The 25,146-nt window shown below is 37.6% G+C and overlaps 3 protein-coding genes across 4 annotated transcripts in view; 1 reads left to right on the plus strand and 2 right to left on the minus strand.

Moving 5' to 3' along the window:
* zbtb47b (zinc finger and BTB domain containing 47b) overlaps positions 1 to 10,507 on the plus strand; it is a 29,300-nt gene extending 18,793 nt beyond the window's left edge. The window contains exons 6-7 of one of the 2 annotated variants that reach the window (XR_004337360.1): positions 68 to 4,456; positions 4,487 to 10,507. Coding sequence is in view for 1 of the 2 variants with exons in the window: in XM_032551529.1 (XP_032407420.1) it covers positions 68 to 507 (440 nt within the window). In the remaining variant the exon portion in view is untranslated. Of the gene's footprint in view, positions 1 to 67 lie in introns of both variants that reach the window. The other variant, XM_032551529.1, reaches the window with a different exon arrangement.
* A 138-nt stretch (positions 10,508 to 10,645) lies between these two features.
* Positions 10,646 to 15,042, minus strand: klhl40b (kelch-like family member 40b). The gene is made up of 6 exons (XM_032551530.1): positions 13,708 to 15,042; positions 12,720 to 12,880; positions 12,529 to 12,636; positions 12,247 to 12,432; positions 11,257 to 11,406; positions 10,646 to 11,064 (listed from the first exon to the last, which is right to left on the minus strand). Exons 1-6 carry the CDS (start codon positions 14,827 to 14,829, stop codon positions 10,953 to 10,955), a joined length of 1,839 nt encoding a protein of 612 aa, XP_032407421.1. The 5' UTR covers positions 14,830 to 15,042; the 3' UTR covers positions 10,646 to 10,952.
* Positions 15,043 to 16,799: 1,757 nt separating this feature from the next.
* On the minus strand, positions 16,800 to 24,469 carry hhatlb (hedgehog acyltransferase like, b). The gene is made up of 12 exons (XM_032551531.1): positions 24,270 to 24,469; positions 22,490 to 22,616; positions 21,231 to 21,292; positions 21,052 to 21,165; positions 20,608 to 20,802; positions 20,324 to 20,533; positions 19,539 to 19,710; positions 19,280 to 19,424; positions 19,161 to 19,196; positions 18,886 to 19,087; positions 18,654 to 18,795; positions 16,800 to 17,375 (listed from the first exon to the last, which is right to left on the minus strand). Exons 2-12 carry the CDS (start codon positions 22,593 to 22,595, stop codon positions 17,173 to 17,175), a joined length of 1,587 nt encoding a protein of 528 aa, XP_032407422.1. The 5' UTR covers positions 22,596 to 22,616; positions 24,270 to 24,469; the 3' UTR covers positions 16,800 to 17,172.
* Positions 24,470 to 25,146: the final 677 nt, after the last annotated feature.

Consider the following 25,146-nt stretch of genomic DNA (forward strand, 5'->3'; position numbering starts at 1 on the left):
TAAGGGTTTAAACTTTAATGTAATGTTTAAGATGCATGACACAGCTCTGGTGTCCTTTATCCTTCAGGAGAGAAGCCGTACATCTGTGAGATCTGTGGGAAGAGTTTCACGAGTCGGCCCAACATGAAGCGCCACCGCCGCACCCACACCGGAGAGAAGCCGTACCCCTGCGAGGTGTGTGGTCAGCGCTTCCGCTTCTCCAACATGCTCAAGGCCCACAGGGAGAAGTGCTTTCACATCACCAACCCTATGGTGGTCCCAAACTGCGGTGACCCCCTCGGCCTCGACCTGCCCCTCGTCTCTCCTGCCGCGGACTCTTCCGGTCCAGCACAGCTGGGAACGCCAGCCTCCGCCGCCACGCCCTCCGCCGCCTCCAGCCCACAGCTCCTCCACAGCACCCAGCTGTCTCTCTCCCTGCTGCACCCCATGGGGGGGCTGGCAACTGCCTCACGTTTACCCCCCCCTCCTCCCTTGTTCTCTGCTGGTAGGATGAACTCCAACAACTAACAAATTTCTGTAGCATTTAAAGCACTTTGTTTGGTTTCTCCTTGTTTAAGAGCAGACTCGCAGCTGGAGATTGACATTTACACAGAAGACAAAACTGAAAAAAAGGCTAGACATAAACCTCGTAACAGACTCTTTCATCTGCATAAATAAGAAATAGTTATTTTTTACTCAGCTGAATACAGTATATAACCTCAAAGTCCTATCCGACTTATCCCATAACCTTTACACCACACTTATAAATCCAGAGTTTTGCACAACAAATAGATTGTAACATCCTTTACCAAATAACTGTTACACATGCTCATAAAGGATGAGAGTAAAATATTTTTGTTCTCTGCCAGGATGTAGCGATTAGTTCCAGTCTGACCCAGCAATAACCAAACCCTCATTTTGACTTTGAACATGTACCTGTTTGTGACGTCACCAATAACCAAACCTGTAGCTCCCTTGCTATGGATAAGTAATGTAATATAGCATTTATAATCGATCCTGCACCTTACATTTGCCTCCTGTGACATTTAATATGTACTCCTGTTTTTTTTTTTTTTTTTCTGGTTGTGCTTGGGTAATTCGTGGCTTTAGTTTCAAAAGACATTAGAGAGGCTACAATGTGTGTAGTGGAGTGAGTGTGTGTTGTTTTTTTTTGTCTGTTCTGGTGTGTTAGAGTGATCTGTGAAGCAGAGACTGGAACTGAGAGTCTTCAGAACAACAAATTCACACTTGAGCTTCCACAAAGTCAGCAGATGAAGATATCCGCGACTCTTATGTTTGGCTTCCATTAACCATCCCAACTCTCTTACAGGTCTGACTATTTATGTACCCTGTCTTGCAAAAGCATTCACTCCTGTTGAACTTTTTTTCACATTTTGTGTTGCAACCACAAATTTTAATATATGTTTTTCATTTATGTGATACCCCAACACAGAGTAGTGCACAAGTCTGACGTAGAAGGAAAATGATGCATGATTTTCTCGGTTTTCTTACTCTTACAAAAAGTGTCCAACCACCTTTCACTGTGGTTTCAGCTGAAAGTCTTTTTGAGTTTGTATTCATCAGCTTTACACCTCTAGAGACGGTAATTTGCAAAAAAGCTCAAGCTCAGTCAGATTGGGAGGAGAGTGTCTGTAAACAGCAATTTTTAATATTCTTAATTTCTATAGGCCTGGACTTTGGCTGTGCCATTCTAAGACATGAGTAAGCTTGGACTTTAAACATTTCATCGTTGCTCTGACTGTATGTTTAGGGTTGTCTTTCCCAGCCTCAAGTCCTTTGCTTCCTCTCATGCTTTTCTCAAAGATATCCCTGTATTTTGTCAGTTTTCGCATCAGCTCTGACCAGCTAGCCTGTCTCTGTTGAAGAAAAGCATCCTCACACTATGTGTTACAATCAGGATGGTGTGTTCAGGGATATGTCTAATGTTGGAGTTTTTATTGCGTGGACATTTGCGCCACAATGTTTGGTTTCATTGGTCAACATTCTTCAGCATGTAGTCTTCATGCTGTTTCATACACGGTACACTGCAAGCATGACTTTATATGGCTTCCTCTTTTCACTCTTCAATGGGACCATATTCTTTGAGTGCAAGACTATTAGTTCTGAGGTTAACAGAATCTACCACCTGAGTTGTGTCTCTCTGCAGCACCTCCAGAGCCTTGGCTCTTGGCTGCTTCTCTTATTAATGCTCTCCTCGCCTGGTCTGTCAGATTAGTTGGATGGGTCATGTCTCAGTAGATTTGTGGTTGTGAAAGCAATTTTATTTAGAGGTGTCAGAGTGAAAGGTCCCACATGCAAATGCATGCCACACTTTTCAGATTTTTGCTTGTAAAAAAAATCTGCAATAAAATATGATGCAGTTTGCTGCTATGTTGTGACAATTCATGATAAAGTTCAATACTTCTGCAAGGCACTGTATATATAGTCAGAGATGTAAGACAACGGGGCATTTTTCTGTGACTGCTAATATACTAGGTCCAAAACCTCATGTACTCAAACAGTATAGCTGTACTTGTATATCAAATTCTAATGTTATTGGTAAAGTTGAATACTGTTTCTTCCTTCAGAAAGGAAATTCAGAGAAGTTTGCTCGCAAAACTAAATGTGTGCTTTTAATCTATAGATGATTTAACGCGTATTGTAAATGATCAAATCCCAGAAACAACAACCCAAAGCCTAAGTCTACTAAATGACATTAACTGTGTATATTTTGTGAAACAATCATTTGTAGCCACAAATTAAAGTTATTGACTTGCAGTACAATACATTATTAATAAAGTAAAGATTATTATTAAAAGATTGCTAAAGGACTAGTTTTAAAGTATATGGAGAGGGTTTTTGTTGCTTCTTACTCAAAGTTTAAGTTAGAAAGTTGTCGCCACTCAAAGACATATTAATCATTTTTCATATTTGATGTTAATTGGTACATCATTTCTAATTAAGCTCTTATATTAATTTCCAACTATTTATATATGTTTGGGAACGCCAAATAATCTCCAATTCTATTCAGGGCCTACATCTGGAAGTTTCTCTGAAGCAAGAGAGTAAATTTCTTCTGCACTATGCTAGTTTGTTAGCTTCCCCCTGTTTAAAGATGCTAAAAATGTCTCATCTATATGATATATTGAAGGAATCCTTTTAAAAATTGAAATATGGCCAGATCTTTTTCAGTGTAGAAAAAGCTCTAGCTCAGCCTCTTGCTTTGAAGATTTATTTTTACAAGCAGTATAGTTTTGGAAAAGCTCTTCCGATTTCTGCGAAGGTTCATTTCTGCAGTTTTTGAACCCAGATTTTCCATTCCAAAAACAAGTTTGTTCATAAAATGAATTATGCACAGAACAGCAACTACATTACTTTAGTTGTTGACGAACAACTGTTTCCTATCTTACTATATATTTTGGGGTATCATAAAATGTGTTTATGTGGGTCTGAATTTGATAAAATGAAAGGCTTGGGATGGAACATCAGGTTTTGTCATCCCTGTGAAGTTTGTGCGCTGATGATGCGCTCTTGTTCTGAACAATGCATGTGTATCAGGATCAAAGGTGTGGATTTTACTGTTCTGCTGAGTCAGGATAGCGTATGTTACTTTTGCTGTGATGTCACCCTATCAGGGTTTTTTGTTGTTATTTTTGTTTTAATCCCCTGAAGAATCAGTTGTCCAGCTCAGGATGAGTTGAAAGCTCTAAACATAGCCTGAGGTTTTCCAAGTTATTAAATATATGTATAAATAGGATTAATTTAAAAGTAGTAACATTTTATTCTGCAAACAGTTGAAGCCACTTCAATCATTCGGTACGCTAACGTGATTGAATCTTATGAGTTTGTATAGAATGTCAGGATAATATAGCATGAGACCAATAAAAGTTAATGTCAGATAGTTGCTGCATAATTGTGTATGTGCAGCAATTTTGCATATGTGCAATATTAATATAGGGACTTTCAGAGTTGTGACACTTAAGCCCAGAAATGTTTCAACACGTCCAAAAAAAGTCCATCGCAGCTTGGATCAGAGATCAAATCCTGCATGCTACAGTATCAGATGCTTAGACAAACAAAGCAGAGTGTTTTTTTCTTTCTTTTTTTTCCCATCTACAATACCAGCTCCTCCTACGTCAATAAAATTCAAGTCTATCTGGAGCTACATAAAGGTGAGGCTATATGGAGCTTAGCCAATTTTCACCTTTGCGTAAGCTTTCCAGTTGCTTTAGTTAGCAGGTTTGAGTGGCATTGAGCAAATCATAAGACTGAAAGCTTTAAGTGGAATAAGAATTAACCCCATAAAATTTCAGTGTCATAATTGGCAAGTGTCTGAGTTCAGTTAGTGCACTCCTACTCACTTTATCTATATGCTGTAGTCTTAGTGTTGCTTCCCCCTGTATGTACTGTTCAGATGTGGATGTACATGGTTTTTCTTTTTTTATGTTTACACAGAGAGAGCTGAATGTGTTTTCAGGTACACAGAGAGAGCTGAATGTGTTTTCAGGTTAGTACGACGAAAAGACAATTTTTTAATGTTTTCTGCCTGTGTTAATTTTTAAAAAATTCAAAAACAAAACTGAGTCCTTTTGGTAAAATATCACATCAGCCCAAGATTTGTGTCTTTCATAAGCCAACATGAGGAACATATTTGGACATGATCTAAATAATGGTACTTTTTGAAAATTTTCCTACATACTCATCCGTTTTTTTGCATTTTGATTTGTTTATTTTGTACAGGGTCTAGTCTAAGATTGCCCCTTTAAAATTAGAGCTTCCATATTGTAATTTAACTCAATTATATTCTGGCTGTAATAAGATCCAGTTCAACCTTAGTGGACAATTAGCTGGAATTTTGCAAAAAGGCAAAACATCTATCAGTTTAAAAGTTGAAATGAACTTTCCTGTCTTTGAAGATAATTAGAAATAGAAAAAAAAAAAGTTTTCTTCTTAAAACTAAAAGTCACTTAAAATGTCTATATTCATGTCGACTACCAAGCATTCAGTAGGAAAATAAATTGCATAAGCTTTAAAGTTATACATCTTAATATGTACTGTGTCTTGTAAAAGTATCCATAGTCCATGGGCCTATATTTATTTTGTCATGTTACAACCACGGACTTTTGCATTTAAATAGGAATTTACTTTGCTAATAGATCGACATGTAAGCCAAAAAGTTCAAATTCAGTCACAACTCGCTTTAGCACCTTGTTTCATGTTCACTGCTTTCATGGCATGTGACAAGCTGCAAACTGAACTGTTTATGGCTTTCTTTCAGCAATGTTTTTTCTTGCTCATCAGACTGGTGAAGTGCATGACTAGTACTGTCAATAGATTCCTCAAACTGAGCTGTCGATCTCTGCAGCTTCACCACGGTTACCATGGGTGTCTTCTCTGATTAATACTTTAATCACAGAAAAGCTTTATTTATATTACGGTAAAATTGGTTGAACTGGATTTTATCTAGAGGTTTCAGAATAAAGGGGTCAGATTGCAAATACACACACCACACTATGACATAAAATCAAAATAAAGGTATTGAAGTTTTTGGTTGTAACATGGCAAAATGTGAAAAATATTTGGAGTTTATACGAATGCGGAGCAGCATTTTGTGGCCTCTGACTGTTAAGAACTGGTTCTCTGTCGTTGCGGTTTATTACATCACAATCTGTCTGCAGATTTTACTAAGATCTTCTGAAAGCTGAGAGCATTCTCTTGTTTCTGCTATAGAAGCACTATCGCAAGAGACATTACTGACATTACTGTTTGTGTATTTGCCTTACAAATGGTGGGATTTCCACGTTTTTTGTGTTAAGCATAGGAGCTATAGCTGACAGATATATTGTGATGAACACTACTGATTTATGCACTTTGAATTCCTTTGCCATACTTGCCAACAAAGGGGGCATGTATGCAGACACAGGGTGAAAACAAGTTGCAGAAATTTGTAAAGATGGAAATGCGTACATCCTTTGTAGTTTTTTTTTTTAAGTGTAGATACTTTTGATTTCTAAATGCACAAAGGATAAATTGACACAAATGAGTATTAAAGCCTCAAAAATCACAAAAAATTGTATGTTACTTGTTGGAGTGTTAAGCCTAGTTTAATATTTGTGATGTTGCCATCCAACAAGGTAAAAAGTAAGAAGAGTTCAGTTCAGTTAAGATGATTGGTTAGTTTATTTTTATTATCAATGAAAATAACCTGATAAGATAATACCTTAAGATTAAAAAAAAGCCTAAACATGAGTTTATTTTTATGTAAGTTGCCTAATTGAGTAATGGGAATTATATTAATTCTAACAGCACTTTATTTTCTTCTTCAGCTCCATAGAGTTTTAAAGCTGACATAGTAGCACTTACTCCACATAAAAAAAGCTGATACAGTGTATGTGTGCGCGCACATGCGTGTCTGTATACCAAAAGATTATAGGAAATAAGAAAAATTCTTCTTGAATTAAATGTGTCCTTGGCAGGTTCCTCAGACACTAAATTTGAAAAAAACTGGTTTTGAAGTACATCCCACAATACTTGCATGGAATGGGATCATGAAATGAGATCGGAGTAATTAAAAACCTCTTGAAATAATATAAATCCATCAAACTGCATTCTATCTTTCATGTTGTAAGTGAATGATATAATGTGAGAGCAGTTTTATGGCCTAGTTGGAAAATGTGTTGGGAAAACTGTGGAGAAAGGCTAAAATGTCTTATTTTAATATTTTAATCTCGTCCTGGACAGAGTGAGCAAATCATATTGCTGTAGACGACAACATTTGTTGGTTATTTTTATTTCTTGTTAATTTAAGAAGCTACTCTTCTTAAAGCCATTTAGGGAAGAGTATCTGTTAAAAATTGAAGTAATCATTTACGCAATTCTATCTGTTCCTTATTCTCTACTTGTAACCTATGATGAAGATTTCCAAAGTATGAAGGAAAACGAAATATTTTCATATTTTAGATTTTTTTTTAAAGTCGTCACCTTTTGCTTTGATGACATTTTTTCACACTGCAATTTCTCAATTCATTAGGTATTCTCCTGAACTGGTTTTATATCAGAAATCATTCAACTAAGTAAAGAGAAACTATTGTCCGTCGCTACTTGAAGACACGAACGTCAGAAAATCGGAAAAATGTCAAGTATTGTTGCAAAGACCATCAAACGCTGATGAAACTTGTTCTCAAAAGGAATCCTTGTGAGGAATGGAAGATAAATAGTTGTCTTTATCCAGGGGTTGACTCCTATATGCATGGTTTACACTGTAAACCATCATGGTGGAGGAGATACTGGGATGGTTGGGGTGCTTTACTGGTGATATTGCTGGTAATTTATTTAAAATCCAAAAGCAGATTTATTAGGATACAGTTTCATCCCATCTGGTTTCTGTTTAGTTGGACCATTGCTAGTTTTTCAAAGAAAAGAAGAAAGACCAAAGACACCTCCAGCCAATATAAAGGCTATTCGGGGTTCCTATGCAGTCTGAAAAGTACAGAACTGGATTCCAATATTTGGCAAAAGCGAATATGGCTGCTAAAGACTGAGAAATCGGAAATGTTGAGTGTGGAAAAGTCTGAAATTGTTGCATAGACCCTCACCCACAAAAAGAGTGGTTGATTCCAGGTACTTTTATAATAAGTTACTTACAAATGAATATACATTAATATCAAAGCTAAAAGCCAATAAGATCTCAGCATCTCTAGAAACAACCCCAAGACTGTTGGAAAATCATCCCAGGTACCTCAGGAAGCTGATTAAGAAAACACCAAACGTGTACAAACTGCTCATCAAAATCTAAAATAGAAAACACTTTGTTCACTACACAGATTTTCCTTCATAGTTTGGATGCTTTCTGTATTAATCCACAATGTAAAAAAAAAAGTGAGGAAGAACTATTTTGCTGGTTGTATGTTATCCTAGATATCTACTATTCTGCTGGTTTTAGATGCAACAATTGTCCAACACACCTGAATCAAATGAATGACTATTTACCAGGTCACTGCAAAACATGTTCACATTCTTAAGAGGTAATTTAAGAATTCGATTTAGGTGTTTGAGCAGGATTGCATCTAAAAAATACCGGATGGTCGAGCTCAAGGTTTAGGGTTGGAGACCCCTTTCCTAGAGCCATCAACTATGGAAAAGAAATCAAACAAATACTTCTTGCTCTTTTACTGTTTGTTCTTTTAGTGGTTCAACATTAGTTCAAAACAACCTGTGATATAAATGCATCATCGAACTTGGTGTGTTTGCAGTTTACTTTTGATATTTCTCTCACAAGAACATTAAAAGTAAACACAAATGCCAAAAATATTTAGGAAATATTACTCAACTGTTACATCCTTTGTCAGAATGGAGGGTTTTTGCGTCCATTTATTTTTTGGGGTGAATGCTGGGTTGAAGAGAAAAGGAGGCACATCTTAAATGTGTTTTAGGAAGGAGTTTGTCTTGTTTTGTGTTAAAACTACCCATGAAATTGGCTTTTTCTATGTGTTTTGGATTTTGCAGATCTGGGTCATTTTCCCCTTCCACTGATTTGTTCCTCCATTTTGTATGGTTTCCTATTTTCTGCCTGTAAACAAATTCTTTTGTACTCATGCACCTATACATCTCAGTTTATTTCTATGGGTATTTTAAAGAATTATGGAGGTAATTAGTCATAAAAATGTTTCACAGCACATTTTCATAACATTTTGTTTTATATCCCATTTTACTGAATTTGATTCTGACCCGCAGATGGCCAAGGTAATGCCAATAAAATATGGAAAATAAAGACCAAAATAATTATGATTAACCTCTTAATGATGGATATTTTTCCTAGTAAAGTCATAAAATATCTTCTTCTTACATTAGACCGTAGAAAGAATTTAGAAAATGTTACCAAAGTTAATACAGGAACAAAATATCACCCCAGAGGATATAAATGCGCATGGTTGGTATGATAGATCTCATGGCAGAGATAACACGTAACCCAGAAAATATGAACAAACAAAACAAAACTAAGCAACAAAGGGGAAAATGACCAGTGCCTTGGTCAGCTGCTAAAAAAATGTGTCCAAAAAATATTTTGATTTTGTGGCCTTTCCTCTATTGCTTGGAAAAGGGCCACATCTCAAGTCATTACGAAAACTCTTGTTGGATGTTGAAGAAAAAGTATTGTAAGAAAGAATTTAGTGGTATATTGTGGTCTGTTTCTGTCTTTTTTTTCTGTGTTTATCCTCATTTTTTGTTATTTTTTAAATGACCATTTCCTCCATATTTGTTCAAATATTTGGAGCCTCAAAACTGACTAAACTGAATTGGCTATTGAATTAAGAAAGAGATTACACAAACATAATAATTTGTATGTTTGCTGTTGGTATTTGTCTTTAGACCTTTTTATCTGCCTTAACCTATCATATTTACAGTTCTTATGTATAATCTAGAAATTAGTCTTGTATTATAATTAAAATTATACTATTCAATTATAGTAGAAGAATGACTTCTATTATAATAAAATACATTTGGAAATAGATCAGTTAAGAGGCAAAATTATACATATTAAAATTACTTTAGTACTACATGATAATGTAGATTAAAAGGAAAAAAATATGCAAATAAATTTGATTTCACATCATTTAGAATCGCAATCAAAATGTGCTAATTATAATACATGTAATTTCTGTTGTAATTTCCTGACGATTGGTAGAAAAAAAGCTAAAATTAAGTAAATAGCAAAGTAATAAAAACAAAGCCTTAGTTTTAATGTGATTGTGCACTTAAATCTAGCTAAACACTCCTGAATGTCAGCAGTGGTAAATGCTAATTTTGTTCATTAGCCTGTTAGCTGAAATATTGCCAGCAATGCCAATGTTAGCACTGCAGCAGTTCAGAAAGACACAGCTGGACAGTACTTGTAATATTTTAATAGCTTTTTATACTTTTATGTCTTGTCATTAATTAGCTAGGACAAGATGAGACACTTTCATACTTTTTAATAGGCCTGACCAACCTCAAAATGCATGGCGGCATGATTTGGGGGATCATGTTCAAAAAGAGAGAAGAGATTTAGTTTTGTCAGCTTTGGAGTTCCTTTGACAACTACAATTTTTTTGTATGTTTTTTTTAAAAATTAGAACCTTTGATTAGATGCTTTAAGATTGTATATCTCATCCAAACCCCTCATTGCCCCTCAGCCAATACCACCATATTTAAATCTATATATACCTTCAAGTGTATTTCCAGCACTTATTGCTACCACAGCATTGAGAAATCATGAAATGTATTATTAATCGCTGATTCTCTGCTCTATAATGGTAACAGTACAATATGTATTGGGTGATTCTGGTATTCACAACCCATGTGTAGACAGTAGTTGTCCCATTCATCTATAATAACACAAAAACAGTACAAGGACATTAGAGTCTAGAGGTGCTAAAGACAGTAGGGTGTATTTTTTTGTTCCTTTTATTGTAATATTGACATGTGTTAACTGTCTGTAACACAGTAGAGCATTCTGAAATCATTTCAATATTAAACAATATAGATATTATCTGCATGTCTTGTGTTTGTTTCTATGCATACTCTTCTGTTTGTGCATTGTGTTTTATAGCTTGTTGAAAGAAGCAGGGATTTTGACTTTGCTGCCCTCTATTGGGCAGTAAACATATGTGTAAAAGAAGGCTTTAGCTTGGTTTCATCATTTTTATTCAGTTCAGTGAAAGAATGTAGATTCTGTAGATATAAATGTTCAAATCACCATCCATTACTTGCAGAAACGCATACAAAAATTTTATTGCAGAAAAAAAAAATCATTTTTATACCACAGTGCTAATTAGAAAAGCCCCAACTCTGTGTGAAAATCAAATGAACATGTTATTACCAATCTTTCATTAAATCCTAATGTCTTTGATAATTAATGTGCCCTGGAAAAGTGTAAAAATGGTGCAATTATTTCCAAGTCAATTTCCATTGAGATACAGGAAGTGTGCAGAGCTTCACATCTTGGTGAGACGCAGGGTGTTCAAGCGGACCCCCAGTACTGTGGCCCCAGAGGCATACTGAATTTCTCTGAGAATCCCGTTCCACTTCCTCTCCGTCTCATTATACCTGCGAAGGTTTTATAGAAGAGTCAAGTTGGGTTGAGTGACATCCTTAATTGCTTTTGTTTGGCTAAACAGTATCAGAACATACTTCTGATACTGAGCTCATCTTAGTTTCCAGATTTAATTTAAAGGCAGTTCTCAACTATTTTTGCAGGACAGAATAATTTAAGGAATTATACATTGAGAAAAGTTGTACCTCCAAATGTCATTCGTCTCTTTGGGAAGGATTTCATCACTGTCTTCTAAAGGCATCATGGCAAAACCTCCCACAGCGTAGAGAGAACCAGCCAAAGATACAAGACTTAGAGAGCTTCGCTCCTGAGGAAATGGCTCGAAATCTGACCACCTGACCATTGAAAATAACAGGCATACATAAATAAACTCACAGTTAAAATGGCTGTTTTAGAAAGAAGAAACAGCTGTGATGAAATTGTTTTAGGTCAAATTGACTTAGAAGCTTTATATAATGTTTCCCCTTTGTTTTGGTGAAAATAGTCAGTTTAAATTGAATCATATCTGCCACATTTCATACAGAAATATGTACGTAAGGTGGTGCCCATTAAAACTGATATAAGTTTTTATACAGAATCTTTTACAACTAATTTCAAGCCATTGATAAAATGTTTGTTTCTTTGTTTTTTCTAGATAAATGATTGAGTGAATGTGTGAATGGATAAATGACAGATTGTAGTGTAAATCACTTTAGAGTCCTCAGACTTGATAAGGCCCTAGCTGTACAAGTGTAGGCCATTTACCATAAGGACCCTTGCTAAACCAACATGCATACATAAATATTAGTAATTTTGTCTTATTTGTTATCTTTAAGCAAAATTTAATTCAACATATTTTATAAACAGATATTTTATATGTTGTAAAGAGAAATAGGGCTGAAGTTCTCAAAATTATTAGTCTGCTGAAAATGAACCAGTGATCTATTTTAAATATCTGAATTGCAACCTGAAGAAATAAAAAAAAAAACAGGTTTCAAATAAAGACTGCATCAAGGAGGAAGGAGTTCTCCAAACCAATCTGGCCATCATGTAATTGGTCCCTAAAGTTAATCATCGGTACTGCCACCCATGGCAGCAGCAGCTGTCAACAATGTTTTATATTTTTATCATAAATTGTCTGCTTAAGGCTATCCAGCCATTTCTTAGTTGGATTTTGGACTCGGTGCAGAACTCACGTATTGGTAGCAATGTCGTACACCTCCACTGTGTCTGTCAGGCCGTCGTCGGTCACGCCTCCTGCTACATATATTTTGTCTTGATGAAGAGTGGCTCCGAATAAGGAGCGTGCCGTCTTCATTGGAGCAAGCTCTTTCCATTCAAACCTCTTGACATCATATGAACACATCCTCTTCAGGCAGTTCCTTTTTTTAACATATAACGGCACAGTAACTTTTAGGGTTTCCTGTGTTACTTTTATATGGTGTGATTGTAACGTGCCGATTGCAACATATACTCACTTGTTGTCTCCCTTTCCTCCTATTACATACACAACATCTTTGTGTGATACGGCTGAATGTCCATAAACTGGGTAAGGAATTGACTCGGACTCACCCCATTTGAACGATCTGTGAATAATCAATCACAGAAGCAAGTGAAAACAGGTTGTTTTGAAAAATCAGAGCAAGAAATTATTTTAATTGTAACTTACTGCCTGTCATAGACCAAAACCGTGTCCAGTGTGCCCTCCTTGTCTTTCAGTTCCTTCCCTCCCAGAACGAAGATGGAGTTCTCACCTTCGGCCATCCCAAACAAGAACCTTGGAGTCGGGAGGGGAGGCATCCCAAGCCAGTCGGTACTAACAGGGTCATACTGCAGTCACAGAAATATTTACAAATTAGCTCTGCAGTTAAAGGTAGAAGTTGGTTGTTTTCCTTCTTGGCCACCTTGTACATTTCCTTTCCTTTTGATCGTTTTGTACTCTACTTTTTCTACTCTTATGCGACTCTAGTAAATAACATCCACTCTCAGGACCTCCATCAGTTAGTTTGGTTTCATGTGGACTCAAAGTTTTTCATATTTCATGAGTCCTATTCCTCAAACAGACATCGGAAATAAAATTAAAATTGGATTTAATACAAAATTCTTAGAAAATAAAAAACTTAAATTATACATGGGATTTGGGGATTTTTATAGATATATAGGCCATGTTTATTTCCATAACTCATGAAAATACTTAGCTGCAAAGGACAGTGTACTAATAATTTAAATGGATAGGAGTGAAAGAATTTGTTTACTGGTACAAAATGGAAATAGATAAGGGGTAAATATGAAAGAGTGATTTGACCAGGAGCCGCTAAAGGTGTGAACTGTAAACAAGCTTGTCTGCAGCATGTCTTGCATTTTATATGTAAACCTCCGAATTTTAAGTAGTAAAACTCTCATTGTTTTCCTAAAGAATAGAAATAACTTTAGGAATCCGAACTAATCTCTGACTGTCTTTTTATATTGTGTATGTTAATATCTGGTCTCAACTTTATGCTAAACCTCCATAATTTTATGATAACATCATTTAACGGTAAGATTTAAAATGGTTTTGTAATAGTACAATTTTTTTTTTCTCAAATTAATCAGATTCCAGATGTTACCTATTTAGTAACTTTATAATGTCTCATATATTTTTAGAACAGCTTTCATACCTGCAGGAAGTAGGAGCACAGAGGGTCCTCCTTGTTCTCTTCATCAACAAATAATCCTCCAATCACAAAGATCTGGTTCTCCTTGGTGACCAGGCTGACATGGTTCTTGGGAACTTGCGTGGAAACCGACGCCATGAAGCAGTCGTTGCCTGACGGGTCGTACCCCACAGTGCCGGTGTCGTTCACCATCAGTATTAGGTCCTTGACAAACATCCCAAATCGCAGGTTATCATTTAGAATAGCCGGTAGAAGATTTTCTTCATCCTCTTTGTCTTCAGTTTCTCCATCTTTCGCTGCCCCTCCCTCTTCCGGTTTGCTTTTTTTAATCTCCGGCATTTTCCCTCCTCGAGCGTCCTTGACCAGCTTCAGCTTCAGATGAAGCTCTGGATTAGCAGAGATGAGTTGGTGTTTCTCCACCTTTTCTTTCAGGTAATCGTCTGTGACAAGACGCAAACGAACGCAGTCCAGCAAATCTGGGAGTTCTTTCTCTCTGCTCTCGGTATCCCGGCACACCCATCGCATCAGAGCCTCGAAAACAACCTCCTCCGTCTCCACGTTCAAGTTGTCATTCGTCAAAATGGCTGCCACCTCGGTTGCGTTAAGCTGGAGGAAATCTTCGTCTTTGGAGATGAGCTGGAAACGCTCGCAGGCATAGTTCCGGGCAGAGACAGCCAGCCTGGGGCAGTCCAGCATCAAACCGAGCCTGAAGATAGCCAGGCAATTGCTGAGGCTGAGGCGCTTTTGTAAGAAAGACACGCAAACAGTGAAAATTGAAGGAATCTGGTACATGTTGGCAACAGCAAATATGTCCTGGACGTTCTGCTCTGTGACATTGATCTTGGAGGTGTACAGGTACTTGAGGATCAGACCGATGACACCGGGCTCAACGTCCTCCAGCACGATTTCTCTCTTTTTGCTTTCATCCAGGTCAGACAAAAAAATGGACCGGAAGTATGAGCTGCAGGCACACAGCACCAGGCGGTGACAAGGAAACTCCTTGTCTTTGATCTTCAGGACGCAGTCCACCAGCTTGTCGTTCTCCAGCAAATCATACAGGCCATCCTGGAGGAGAGTCTGCTGGTACACCCTGGGCTCATCCATGGGATTTATAGGCACAGCCATCTGAGAAGTCTTTAAGATGACACAGATAAAGTAGAATCGGATCCTCTTTATTGCACAGAATTTGGCTTTCCAGTCCAGAGTGGCTTTAGATGAACAGCGACCCTGCTCACCGGCTGAATCCTGGGACGGCTCGCTTTCTCAGCTGTCATGACCCTTCAACTGAGCTCCAACTGGAGGGTTATTTTTAGAGTGCTTGCTTGCTTCAGAGCTATGGGGGCTTTATTCTGGAACATTGCTGGAAATGCAATAACCCTGTCTCTGTCTGGCTTTTTTACCTCCCACTCACCCGCTCCCCTGGATAATCCGCCCACTCTCAAACAGCTGAGGCATATCTCATTGGAAGCATTTCCAATATAGCAAACCGTGATACTTCATGAGGCCTCTGTGACCAATTCAACCTAGCCATGTCGTCATTGAGGTTGAATCTTATCCCAGCGATCTCAACTGTGGTTGAAATTTAAGGCTAGATTTAAGTTGCCAAGAACAACAATTTAAGGGAAGGAAAGGTACCTTCTAAAGCTGCGTCCAAATTCAGAACTCTTGACGTCTTCAGTCCAAAGCTGATCTCTTGACAAATTAAATATTGTAAAACGAGTCCAGCAAACAAAATGTTCTGTATGTCAGACTTTATTCAGGTCATCTTTAATGATGCTGAAACTGGACCTGAACAACTGAAACGACCCCAGGTTTTACAAGGTCGCAAAAGATTTGGGACCTTGTCCGAGCATACCAGTCATTCTTGTACCAGAATGACTGGTATGAATTGGTGGAAGAGATCACCAATTCATCTCCATGCTCTTTTTCCTAAAATTCTGGAGAGACTTGTGATTTTTGTTGGTTTTAGTTATCCGGAAAGTTTTTTTTCTGGAGTCACAGGAAGAGTCTACATTGCTTTAAGATGCCACTCATGGCATCTGTCATCACCTTAAAAAAATAATTCATCCACGTACGTTTTGTGTTCGTTGTAGGATCTTTTTCAAATCAAATGCTATTTTTTTATACTGCTAGTCCAGTTTTGGTTTATGTTCTATAGAAGCCCAGAACCCCTGTCCCAGTCTCAATCTTTAACAGTCTTTACCTATGTGTGTGTTTCATTTAGCCGTTTCTATGGGTGTTGATGGCGGTATAGCAGTTCGTCCCATAACCGGGTGTTGCTGGTTTGAGCTTTGTCCGTCTCTGTGTCGTTGGACAAGACACTTCACTCGCTTTACCTGCTGGTAGTGGTCACAGAACGCTTTACCTCTGCCAGACTGCTACAGGGCAGCTGTGGCTGCAATGCAGAAGCTGTCACTATGGTGGGTGCTTTGGAGTCCTCTAGACTTTATAACGTACTTTGCAAATACATGCTACTTACCATTTCACATTTATATGAAACGTACTATTCTGCTGAACCTTTGCCCCAGTCTCAACTCTCTTAAAGCTTCCAGCACGTTTGTGTTTTGCATAAAGACCAAAACATTTGATTTTGGTCTCATCTCACCCGAGCACCTTCTTACACATTTTTGCTGGATCCTCTACATGTCTTCTGGCTAAATGGCGACTACAGAAGGTTTTTGTAGTCTGTACTTTTAATGTCAATGTCATTTTTGCTGCTTCACCTTATAACTCAGTTTCATGAAGTGCACAAATACATGTTGAAAATATCTGTGGATATCTGTTGCTCCCCCAGAAGCTTTCGGCCACTTCTCTGATTATTGCTCTGGCTCTGGCTGGTTTCCTTACTGACAATGTATTGCAAAGTCAATGTGATTTCCTGAGTAGAAGTGAGGGTCGTTTGTGCAAAATCAGTTCAGTCTATAGTGAATTTTAGTAAAAGATGGTGATGTCAGCAGCATATGTTGAAAAACACAACCTCTTGCAAAAAAATCATTTTTTGTTATTAAAGAAAACTTTTTAAAGGCCAGTAAAAGCATCGGATGTCACTGGTTTGTTGAAGCGTTTCCATCAAGTGCTTACGTATAAGAGTCATGTGGGATTAAAAAGAGTTTTATTAACTGGTACTCATTACAAGAAAAATCTTTTCATGTAGACATACAGTCACATATCACTTTTTTCATACAGTAAAGTAGTAATTATGAGTGTCAGGGAAGTCAGTGCTTTGTTCGTCAGTAAATTTTTATAACTCCAGGACTGTACAATATCTTACAATAAATATGACCTAATGTTTTCCACTAACTATTAATAACCCCTTCCATATAAATACTCAATCTTATTTACAGCCTGTGACTTCCTAGAATCATTAAAGATTCATTTTACAAAAGCTAATTAGGACATAATGAAGCTTCCAATATTCTCGACTAGATGGTCTGTTAGTCTCTGAACCTTTTGGTGAATGCCAAATTTCTACTCTGCTTTTTCTTTGCTGGAATCAGCCACTGCCTGTGGAGCAGCAGTGGGAGGACAGGTGGGGGTGGCAGCATTAAGAGGGGGGGCAGGAGGAAGTGGATCAGGGTCATCGATGAGGGCCTGTCTTCTCTCTCGCTCCTTGATCACTTGAATTAGACAGTAGGTCACAAACATGACAATGACGGTAGTTATAGGGAAGCCTGGAGAAAGGAGAAGTTATAAATTCAAAACCATACCAAAAAAATCACAACAATCTTTATGTTGCTAAAAGAAGAGATGGACCAAGAAATGAGCTGGTTAGTGAAATTGGCCTGAAAGTCCTTAAATCACCTCTAATCAGGAAGTGACTATCAGAAAATCTAACAGGTAACACATAGCTAAGAAATATCAGATTGCACTGATTATGGATGTTGTTACTGCTGAACTCAAAGTTTTGCAGTTAAGTGTTTGAAAGTAAAGTCAGAGGAAACAGATTTAGGAAGTTTTTTTAAAGGAAAATTTTTATTCTTTGGAGGCTTATTAGCCGTTTATTCAGACTGCTACCAAAGAGCAAGATGTCAGAAAGTGCCGGTCAATTTGATCCTTTGCCATTTTGTGATTTTAGGCCTTTTTACCTATTTGTGAACAACCACTGTCAAATCAGCCTTTGACAAGAATTTCTGACTCAAAAATCAAACATTTTACCAAATTTGTGAATGTACCGTACCAGGTATACCAATAGTACGCTTCTGTGTGGAAGTTATAACTGCTGGAAGAAGACTCATAGAGAGACATATTTTAGGATTAGTGGGATATTTAAAAAATTAAGACAGAGGAAACAGAAAATATGTAAGTGGACTCAACTCATCTTTTACCTAATGAATGCTGGAAATAGACAACTCTATGACTCTGTGGAGACACATATTTATGCTAGCAGCAGAGAGCAAGACTTTAAAAGGTATTGGTTATTTTGCTCCTTTGATGCTTAATACTTTTGTTGTAATTTTGAAAATATATATTTCTGCTGTTATGAACAAAAGCAAGATGCCTTAGGAAATATTTTTACTCAGCTTGCAGATGCGCCATCAAAATTGCAAACTGACCTGGAGTTAATTTCCACAGATAGGATGACAACAAAATTACAGGCTCTGGTTGTCATAGATCATGCCAGATTTGTAAAATGGGCAGCCATATTTTGTTTTTTCCCCAAAGATGTATATTCTTTGGGAATAAAGGTTGTCATTTTACATTTAGTGAAGCTAATTAATCAAATATGGTGTAAATAAAAGTTTAAAATTCCCTAACCATAATCATTTTTGTCTTATTTCTAAAGCACTAAAGAATAAAAAATGTAGGAAAACTATATTAGGATGCTATCAATTATAGCTTTTATAGAGAAATTGGTATATGCTAATCTTATTGACAGTTTGAAGCTTTACAAAAACTGGAAATTTGAAATCGGGCCTGATCGGTACATCTCCAAGTAAAACTCAAATTACCTTTCAGAAGCAGTCGCTTGGTGACCAACTTGACAAAATCCAAACTGTTCAGAGCCATAAGGTTGTACAGCACAATGCACCAAAAGTTGAACGTGTTGAAGATTGCTCTTATGCGGCGGGACATTGCTTCTGACATAGCAGCCTGTCAAAAAAAAAAAAGAAAAAAGACATCAACAAGTTCATATCTAAAATCAAACAAGCAAAAATATAGAATAAAACTGCAACAACACACCTCAAAGGATGCAAATGGTTCCATGGAGAAGGCCTTAGCGGTCCACAGCTCAAAGTTGAGACCAAAACAGTTGAAGAAAGCCCAGAACAGGACGACCTCGCAGGGGCCCAACCAGAGGATGGTGACGCCATAGGTGCAAAGCGTAGCCACCAGCTCCTCCACCACATTCTCATGCTTTCCACCAAGGTAATTATAAACATACCTGAAGACACAAAAACCATCACAACCTCCTGCACCCAGCTGGACTAATATAATGAATATTCAATAAATCTTACTTGCACAACCAGTCATTAATTCCTCTGTCAAAATGCCTACAAAAAAGAAAATAAATGTTTTATGCCATGCAGTTTTCAGTTTTAACCAAAAGGAGGCGAGCTTTGTATGCAGAACTTACGTTTCAGAGAACACATAGAGCATAGTGATGCACTTTGGTGGTTTTGGTGGGTCCAGGTGATCCAGTGTGGATACTGTGTTGATGACTCCGAACATGACAGCTGCCTTTATCCAATCGTAGACGAGGTTGACGTAAGCCAGACCCACTGGAAACGTGCAGGTATATTAGTTTTGTTGCATTTTTGGGCGTGCAGAAAAATGTCTCCTCTCCATGATAGTAGATAAAACTTTAACAATCACACAAATACTGTGGCACATACCCAAAGCCCAGTCAGAGAGGTGTTTCAGGAGCTTTATGTCAGTGGGGATGGTGAGGATGTACATGAAGTGGAAGAGGACATCCACTACGATAATGACTCCCAAATGGATCAAACCCTGCAGGCTGATGTTCCACATTTCCCTTTCTTTTCTGGTAAGGTCAGACTTATTGGCCTGCAGAGGGCAGCAAAGACATGACACAACTAATCTTGTACAATACTGTAGATCAGATGTCCCGAACCCTAGTCCTCAGACACCACTGTCCTGCATGTTTTAAGTGCTTTCCTGTTGCTGCACATCCAGCTTAAATAAATAGGCGATTAACAGATTTCGGCAGCAGTTGCAGGCATGCAAAGGAGGTAATGCAATCATGTAAGTCAGCTTTGCTGGAGCAGGGGGACATCGAAAACATGTAGGACAGTGGGCTCTGAGTACCAGGGTGTGGGACCACTGAGATAGATGATTCTGACTCATGAAGTTAGTTGGATGCAGTGGATATTAGTTGTGTAAGTGAAAAAGGGGATGAATACTATTGCATGTCGCACTTTCTGATTTTTATTTTAAAACATAAGGAAGTCATGAGGCCATTTTTCCACTTTGCAATACTCTTTGCAGGGCACTGTAAAAGTCTGAAAATACGATAGATAATATTCACTATAAACAAAAATATTAATATGCAACCTGGACACAAACAAGAAAAGAAACCGGTGCCATCTAGTGCATGAAATAGGAAATCCTGAAATCCTTAAACAGTTGAATGATCAATGGTCAATTAAAAGAAACTCACTTGCACATAAAATTTATCAAATGTCATGATGGGTCCAAAGTAGAAGAAAGGGAGGTAAAAGTTGTACTTGAGCAGCTCCAGGATGCTGTAGTTCCCATCTTTCCGTTCACAGTTTTCCAAAGCAAAACTCAAGCAGCGCATGATCGTGAACCCACAGCCTCCATAGAAGAGGACATGCCGCAGCTCAAAGTCTCCTTCCACAAAACCTGCCTGTGTGGAAAACTTACAGTGATTCTGCACACCGATAATCAAATGAGGGACTCAAAGTTTGCCACCTGCTTCACCTGCCAGGACACGAAAGGTTCGCACTTGAATGTGGCGAGGGTGCAGAGACCAGCGACGAAGCAGAGCCAGCGGATTTTCACTAAGGAGATGCTGTAGAGCAGGATGCAGTGGGACAGCATGAGGGAGACATAGGTCCAACCCATGCTGGTCCATACCGCCAGGAGACCATACACCATGTAAACCAAGGACCTGAACTGTAAGAGACACATTACACAGAAAGGCTAATTTGCATTGAAAAGGAGTAAATTTTAAGTCTACTTTCTGCTTCTTTTTCTTATTTAAAACTCACCAAATACAGGTTGAGATTAACTAATTAACGTCACATCAAGGCATCAATCAGTTTTCTTATCCTCTTAGCATTCATGCAGTTGTGATCTGCAGATGCTAACAGATTAAGAATGATCTAAAAAATAAAGTATGATTTATGGTAAAGTTTAAGCAACCTGAGGAGCCAGCATGGAGCAGATCTTTGCAAAGAGCACGTGACCAGAGAGGGCAAACAGGATGTGCTCTCTGAAGGTGGAAAACCACATCATCCACTCAAAATCTGCAGTGTCCTGTGGATAGCAACGCAAATAATTAATACTATTCCAATGGTGTTAAATATCACATCATCACTTACCATTTTTCTCCCAAAGTATCCTGGTTTCACACTGGCTTTAAATGTCTTTCTGTTTACATTGGCTGAGAAGCATGACAACAGGATGGAAGTGAGAATAAAATATGTTAGTAATGACAAAAATAATGAATAATTGCAAATTTATAATTTAATGTCACAGAACTTGGGTTTATCATGACAAATATACAGTATGTTCCAGTTGTTTTGAATCTATATGTGCTCTTATTAGACTTAAACAAAGGGTTCAACACAGAACAGTTTTCTTTTTGTCCTCTGTGGTATTAATAGTGACACCCGATCTACTGAGCATGCTCAGCATAGCTCTGACTCTTTAGCGTCACACTGAAAAACTAACATACGCGCATACTGCAGATTCTGTTTTGTTTATATGTAAAGTTACTCCCCCATATTTAAAATTGACTTATTTTTGTATCGTTTTTTGGATAAAAAAAAAAATATTGTATTCAAAATCCCAAATTCTTTTTTTTTCCAAAAAATTTATAATTTTCATCTTTTTATATTGTGTGCTCATTCTATCTAATTTCAAAATGCAACATATGTTATATGCATCATGAGATTATATTTAAAACTACTCAATTTCTTAAGTTCTTTATTATAGATTTCCTACCATATTATCTTTACTATGTTTTAAACAGTGTTGGGCATTTGGCCTAATTTTTTCCCTTTGCCTTTAAAAGGGAAAACAAAAACAAAGCTGATAAAAAAAAGTAAATAAATAGTCCAGCTAGTCCAGCTAGTTTATATTACGTCAGCAGCAGTTTATGTCATTTGCTTAGCAAATAGTAAGATTTGATTTCATAATATGCGAGAATTAAATACTAAAATAATCTAAAATTAGCACTGATTGGTGTGTATGTGCTTCCAGTTGTAGAAGAGCAAGAATGGCAAATAACATTCCGCTGTGTGGGAAATAATACCAGGATGTAACCTTTCAGTGCATTTTCAAAAAGGTACAAGTGTCACTTTTCAGATTTTTGTAGTCCTTGATGTCTTTGCAAATAAAACCTAGCACCAGTTTCATTTAAAGTTTATAGTAATTAATAAGATGTGCCAATTAAATATTAAATAAATATGTGCCAGTAAACACCAATAATATACTGGTGAGTTTTTACATTTTTGTGAAATTAAATGACCATATGCACAATTTTGACGCTTGTAACCACTGTGTGTGTCAGCATAGGATATCCTTCTCATTCTATGCTGTCTTTTGTTCGGTTATAAGAGCTCATCAGCGTACTTACAGCTTGACACTTCAGAGATCCAGCTGGCTGCCCAGAACATGGCCAGACACAGCACGGTGTTGTAGAAGTAGATCTCATACTTAGGAAGTGCAGCTTTGATCCCCATGATGACAATGAGTTTTGGAGGCTAATGAGAACAAGTCACAATCAATGCAGTGTGTTACATGTTTAGCTAAACATTATCTCAATTAATGATATACGCAGAACCGCGGGGTTTCCCCCAGTTGCCAAAACTGAAAAATAAAGGACATGACTGCCAATCACTGCAGAGCTTTTAACAATTTCTTCTGCTTTCAAGCTTGTATGCCTGAACTAAATGTTTCAGATCAGTCAACAAATTTCTATAGTAGAGAAAGATTACCTGAGAAAATTTTAAAAAGCAGTTTTCTAATGCTAATTTTATGCATTAAAGAAGGGAAAGGCTATCCAAATCAAAATGGCCCCATGTGGAAAAATAATCGCACTCCCATTTAATCATGACTTCACAGTGTTTTTTGTTAGACTTCACTAACCACACCCGGGTCGAATTATTGCCAGACCTTTAAAATCATAATAACCTGAAAGGAACCAGTCTGACAGAATGAAGTAGGTCAAAAAGCTCGAAAAACACTGTATATTCCCTGATTGATCGTGGAATAACCACACACCCGACTTTGCAGTGCTTCAATCTGTCTATTTCACTGCAGACATTTTTGGGTAAATCAACAGGGAAATGCAAGGTGTGATAATCAGGGTTGAATTCCAGTTGCATGATTTTCAAGTTTTTCCACACGGTAACAACCGACCAGCATGCAAGAGTGGAAGGGCTTTCTGCAGGTTCAAATGGAAAAACTGGTTTTATTCTGCTTTTAATTTACTCTGTAAGCAAAACTGTTTGTCTCAACAGACTAATATTTGTGTTTAATGTGGGAGTAAAGGTTCAACACACCCTAATCAAATGACTGAATCACCTCCTCAGTATGCAGTGTTCTGACGACCTCATTATTTAACTCAGGTGTTTTGAAGCAGGGCCACATCTAAAGGTGGCAGGAGACCAGAAATGGAGGCCTCGGTTTGAAGATCCCTGTTTAAATGTGTTTTCTCAAGACAAAAGTCAGAAAATGTTCATGCTTCCTCTTTGTGACAAACTTTATGAAGATGTTGGTGTCATTGTCCAGCAGAAATTGGCAATTGCTCTGACAAAGAATCTAGGAAGATGGGGGAAGTCAGACCCAAAAATCCAGGCGAGCTGAAGGCTTCCAATAAAGTAATTTGATAGAAGTTACTTTAACAGAGTAATTTCTATAGAGTAAGTTTTGGATTTAGTTAGCTGCAAGCCAACATTAGCATAAATATGTAATAAATCAACAATGTAAGCTTTTGGCTTTGAAATTACTCAAATAAATTAACTGCAGGGATTTTGTTATGTGCTATAGAGTTGCAGGAAATGTATTAATATTTTTTTTCTAAAAGTAGCACGAGGATAACATGGACTGAATACAATAGGGAGAGTGTAATGTGTCAACAAAGTGCAGCTGTCTGCTATTTTTAGCCAGACAACTCTACAGTTAATTCATGCACTCCAGCAGCAATATATGCTGGACAAAATGACACACTAAACTCACAACGCTTTGTATTAACCTGGACTTTCAGTTTTGATTTTCAGTGTCACAAAACATAAATGTAAAGTTAACCCTCTCCCCAGTTCAGTCCCCACATTGTCCTGTTAAGACAGCCTGCTGTTCAAATGCCACACGGTCACACAGTTCAGTTTGTCCTCAGCACCTGTTGTGATACTGACCTTGAACACAGCAGTCCCAAGAGGTTTCCCACCAGAGTTTAAGTTTGGACAGATGGATGAAAACTCGAGATAAAACGTGAAGAGAAAGAAAATGAAAGAAATGTCAACTTTGTGTGGTGGTCATCCACAGAGCGCAGGGTGGACAGTGGGTCCCTCTGGCTCCCTGAGAGGGAGCTGCCACTGGTTAAAGGTGACATGATGTATTTATACTTTGACCATTGACAGCAGGGGCGGGACAAGACTTCTAAATCAGTGTAATAGACTGCAGGCCATGTGATAATACAAGACGGTTTGTCAGCTGAGCAACAGATATTCAGCATTTCTCCATTTCTTGTATGTATGCAATTTGAGAAACTTATGTAGAAGGTCACCAAAATCATCTGGAGCATAACTGAAACAGTGCACACTGTCAAAACTGTCTATAGTTATTGCATTAAATGAAAATACATGTTTTCCATTTCCCTCACTGCCAAATCTGCTCTAGGAAGGTTTAATCCTGTTGCAATTTTGAGTTTCAGTCTCGATATGCACGTCTCAGATTCTGAAAGAAACTGTGAGCCTGTTATCCAGCAGGCAGTGCCGACTAGTGACGTTTGGTGGTTTTAAGTACTGCAAAAGTATTCATTTTTTCTTTTTTCCCCATAAACTTTAACATATCTTATTAGGATGTTCTGTGACCCATCAGCACACAGACATGTACATTAAAGCATTGTGTAGATTTGTATTCGGTGTATTTAGTTCTGTATCCTGCTGACCCAGACCTGGAGACAGTTTAGGCTCAGGAGTTAAACTGATTAGGGTGTGACACCATGACTTTCCTATATTTTATTTTTAGATGTACCAGTATTTAAAAATTTTACCAAAGTCAAATCTTATT

Source organism: Xiphophorus hellerii, chromosome 21 (assembly GCF_003331165.1).
Source record: "Xiphophorus hellerii strain 12219 chromosome 21, Xiphophorus_hellerii-4.1, whole genome shotgun sequence".
In the NCBI taxonomy this organism is placed as follows: Eukaryota; Metazoa; Chordata; class Actinopteri; order Cyprinodontiformes; family Poeciliidae; genus Xiphophorus; species Xiphophorus hellerii.

What these genes read in the sequence shown, in the direction of transcription:
- klhl40b (XM_032551530.1), bottom strand. Translation starts at nt 14,829, where the DNA reads ATGGCTGTGCCTATAAATCCCATGGATGAGCCCAGGGTGTACCAGCAG. An exon ending in TGTGCTCCTACTTCCTGCAG is followed by an intron (nt 12,881 to 13,707) that starts GTATGAAAGCTG and finishes CTGTGACTGCAG; the next exon opens with TATGACCCTGTTAGTACCGA. An exon ending in TACGACATTGCTACCAATAC is followed by an intron (nt 11,407 to 12,246) that starts GTGAGTTCTGCA and finishes TTCAATGGTCAG; the next exon opens with GTGGTCAGATTTCGAGCCAT.
- hhatlb (XM_032551531.1), bottom strand. Translation starts at nt 22,595, where the DNA reads ATGGGGATCAAAGCTGCACTTCCTAAGTATGAGATCTACTTCTACAAC. An exon ending in TTGATAAATTTTATGTGCAA is followed by an intron (nt 19,711 to 20,323) that starts GTGAGTTTCTTT and finishes TGCCCTCTGCAG; the next exon opens with GCCAATAAGTCTGACCTTAC. An exon ending in ATTAATGACTGGTTGTGCAA is followed by an intron (nt 19,088 to 19,160) that starts GTAAGATTTATT and finishes TTGTGTCTTCAG; the next exon opens with GTATGTTTATAATTACCTTG.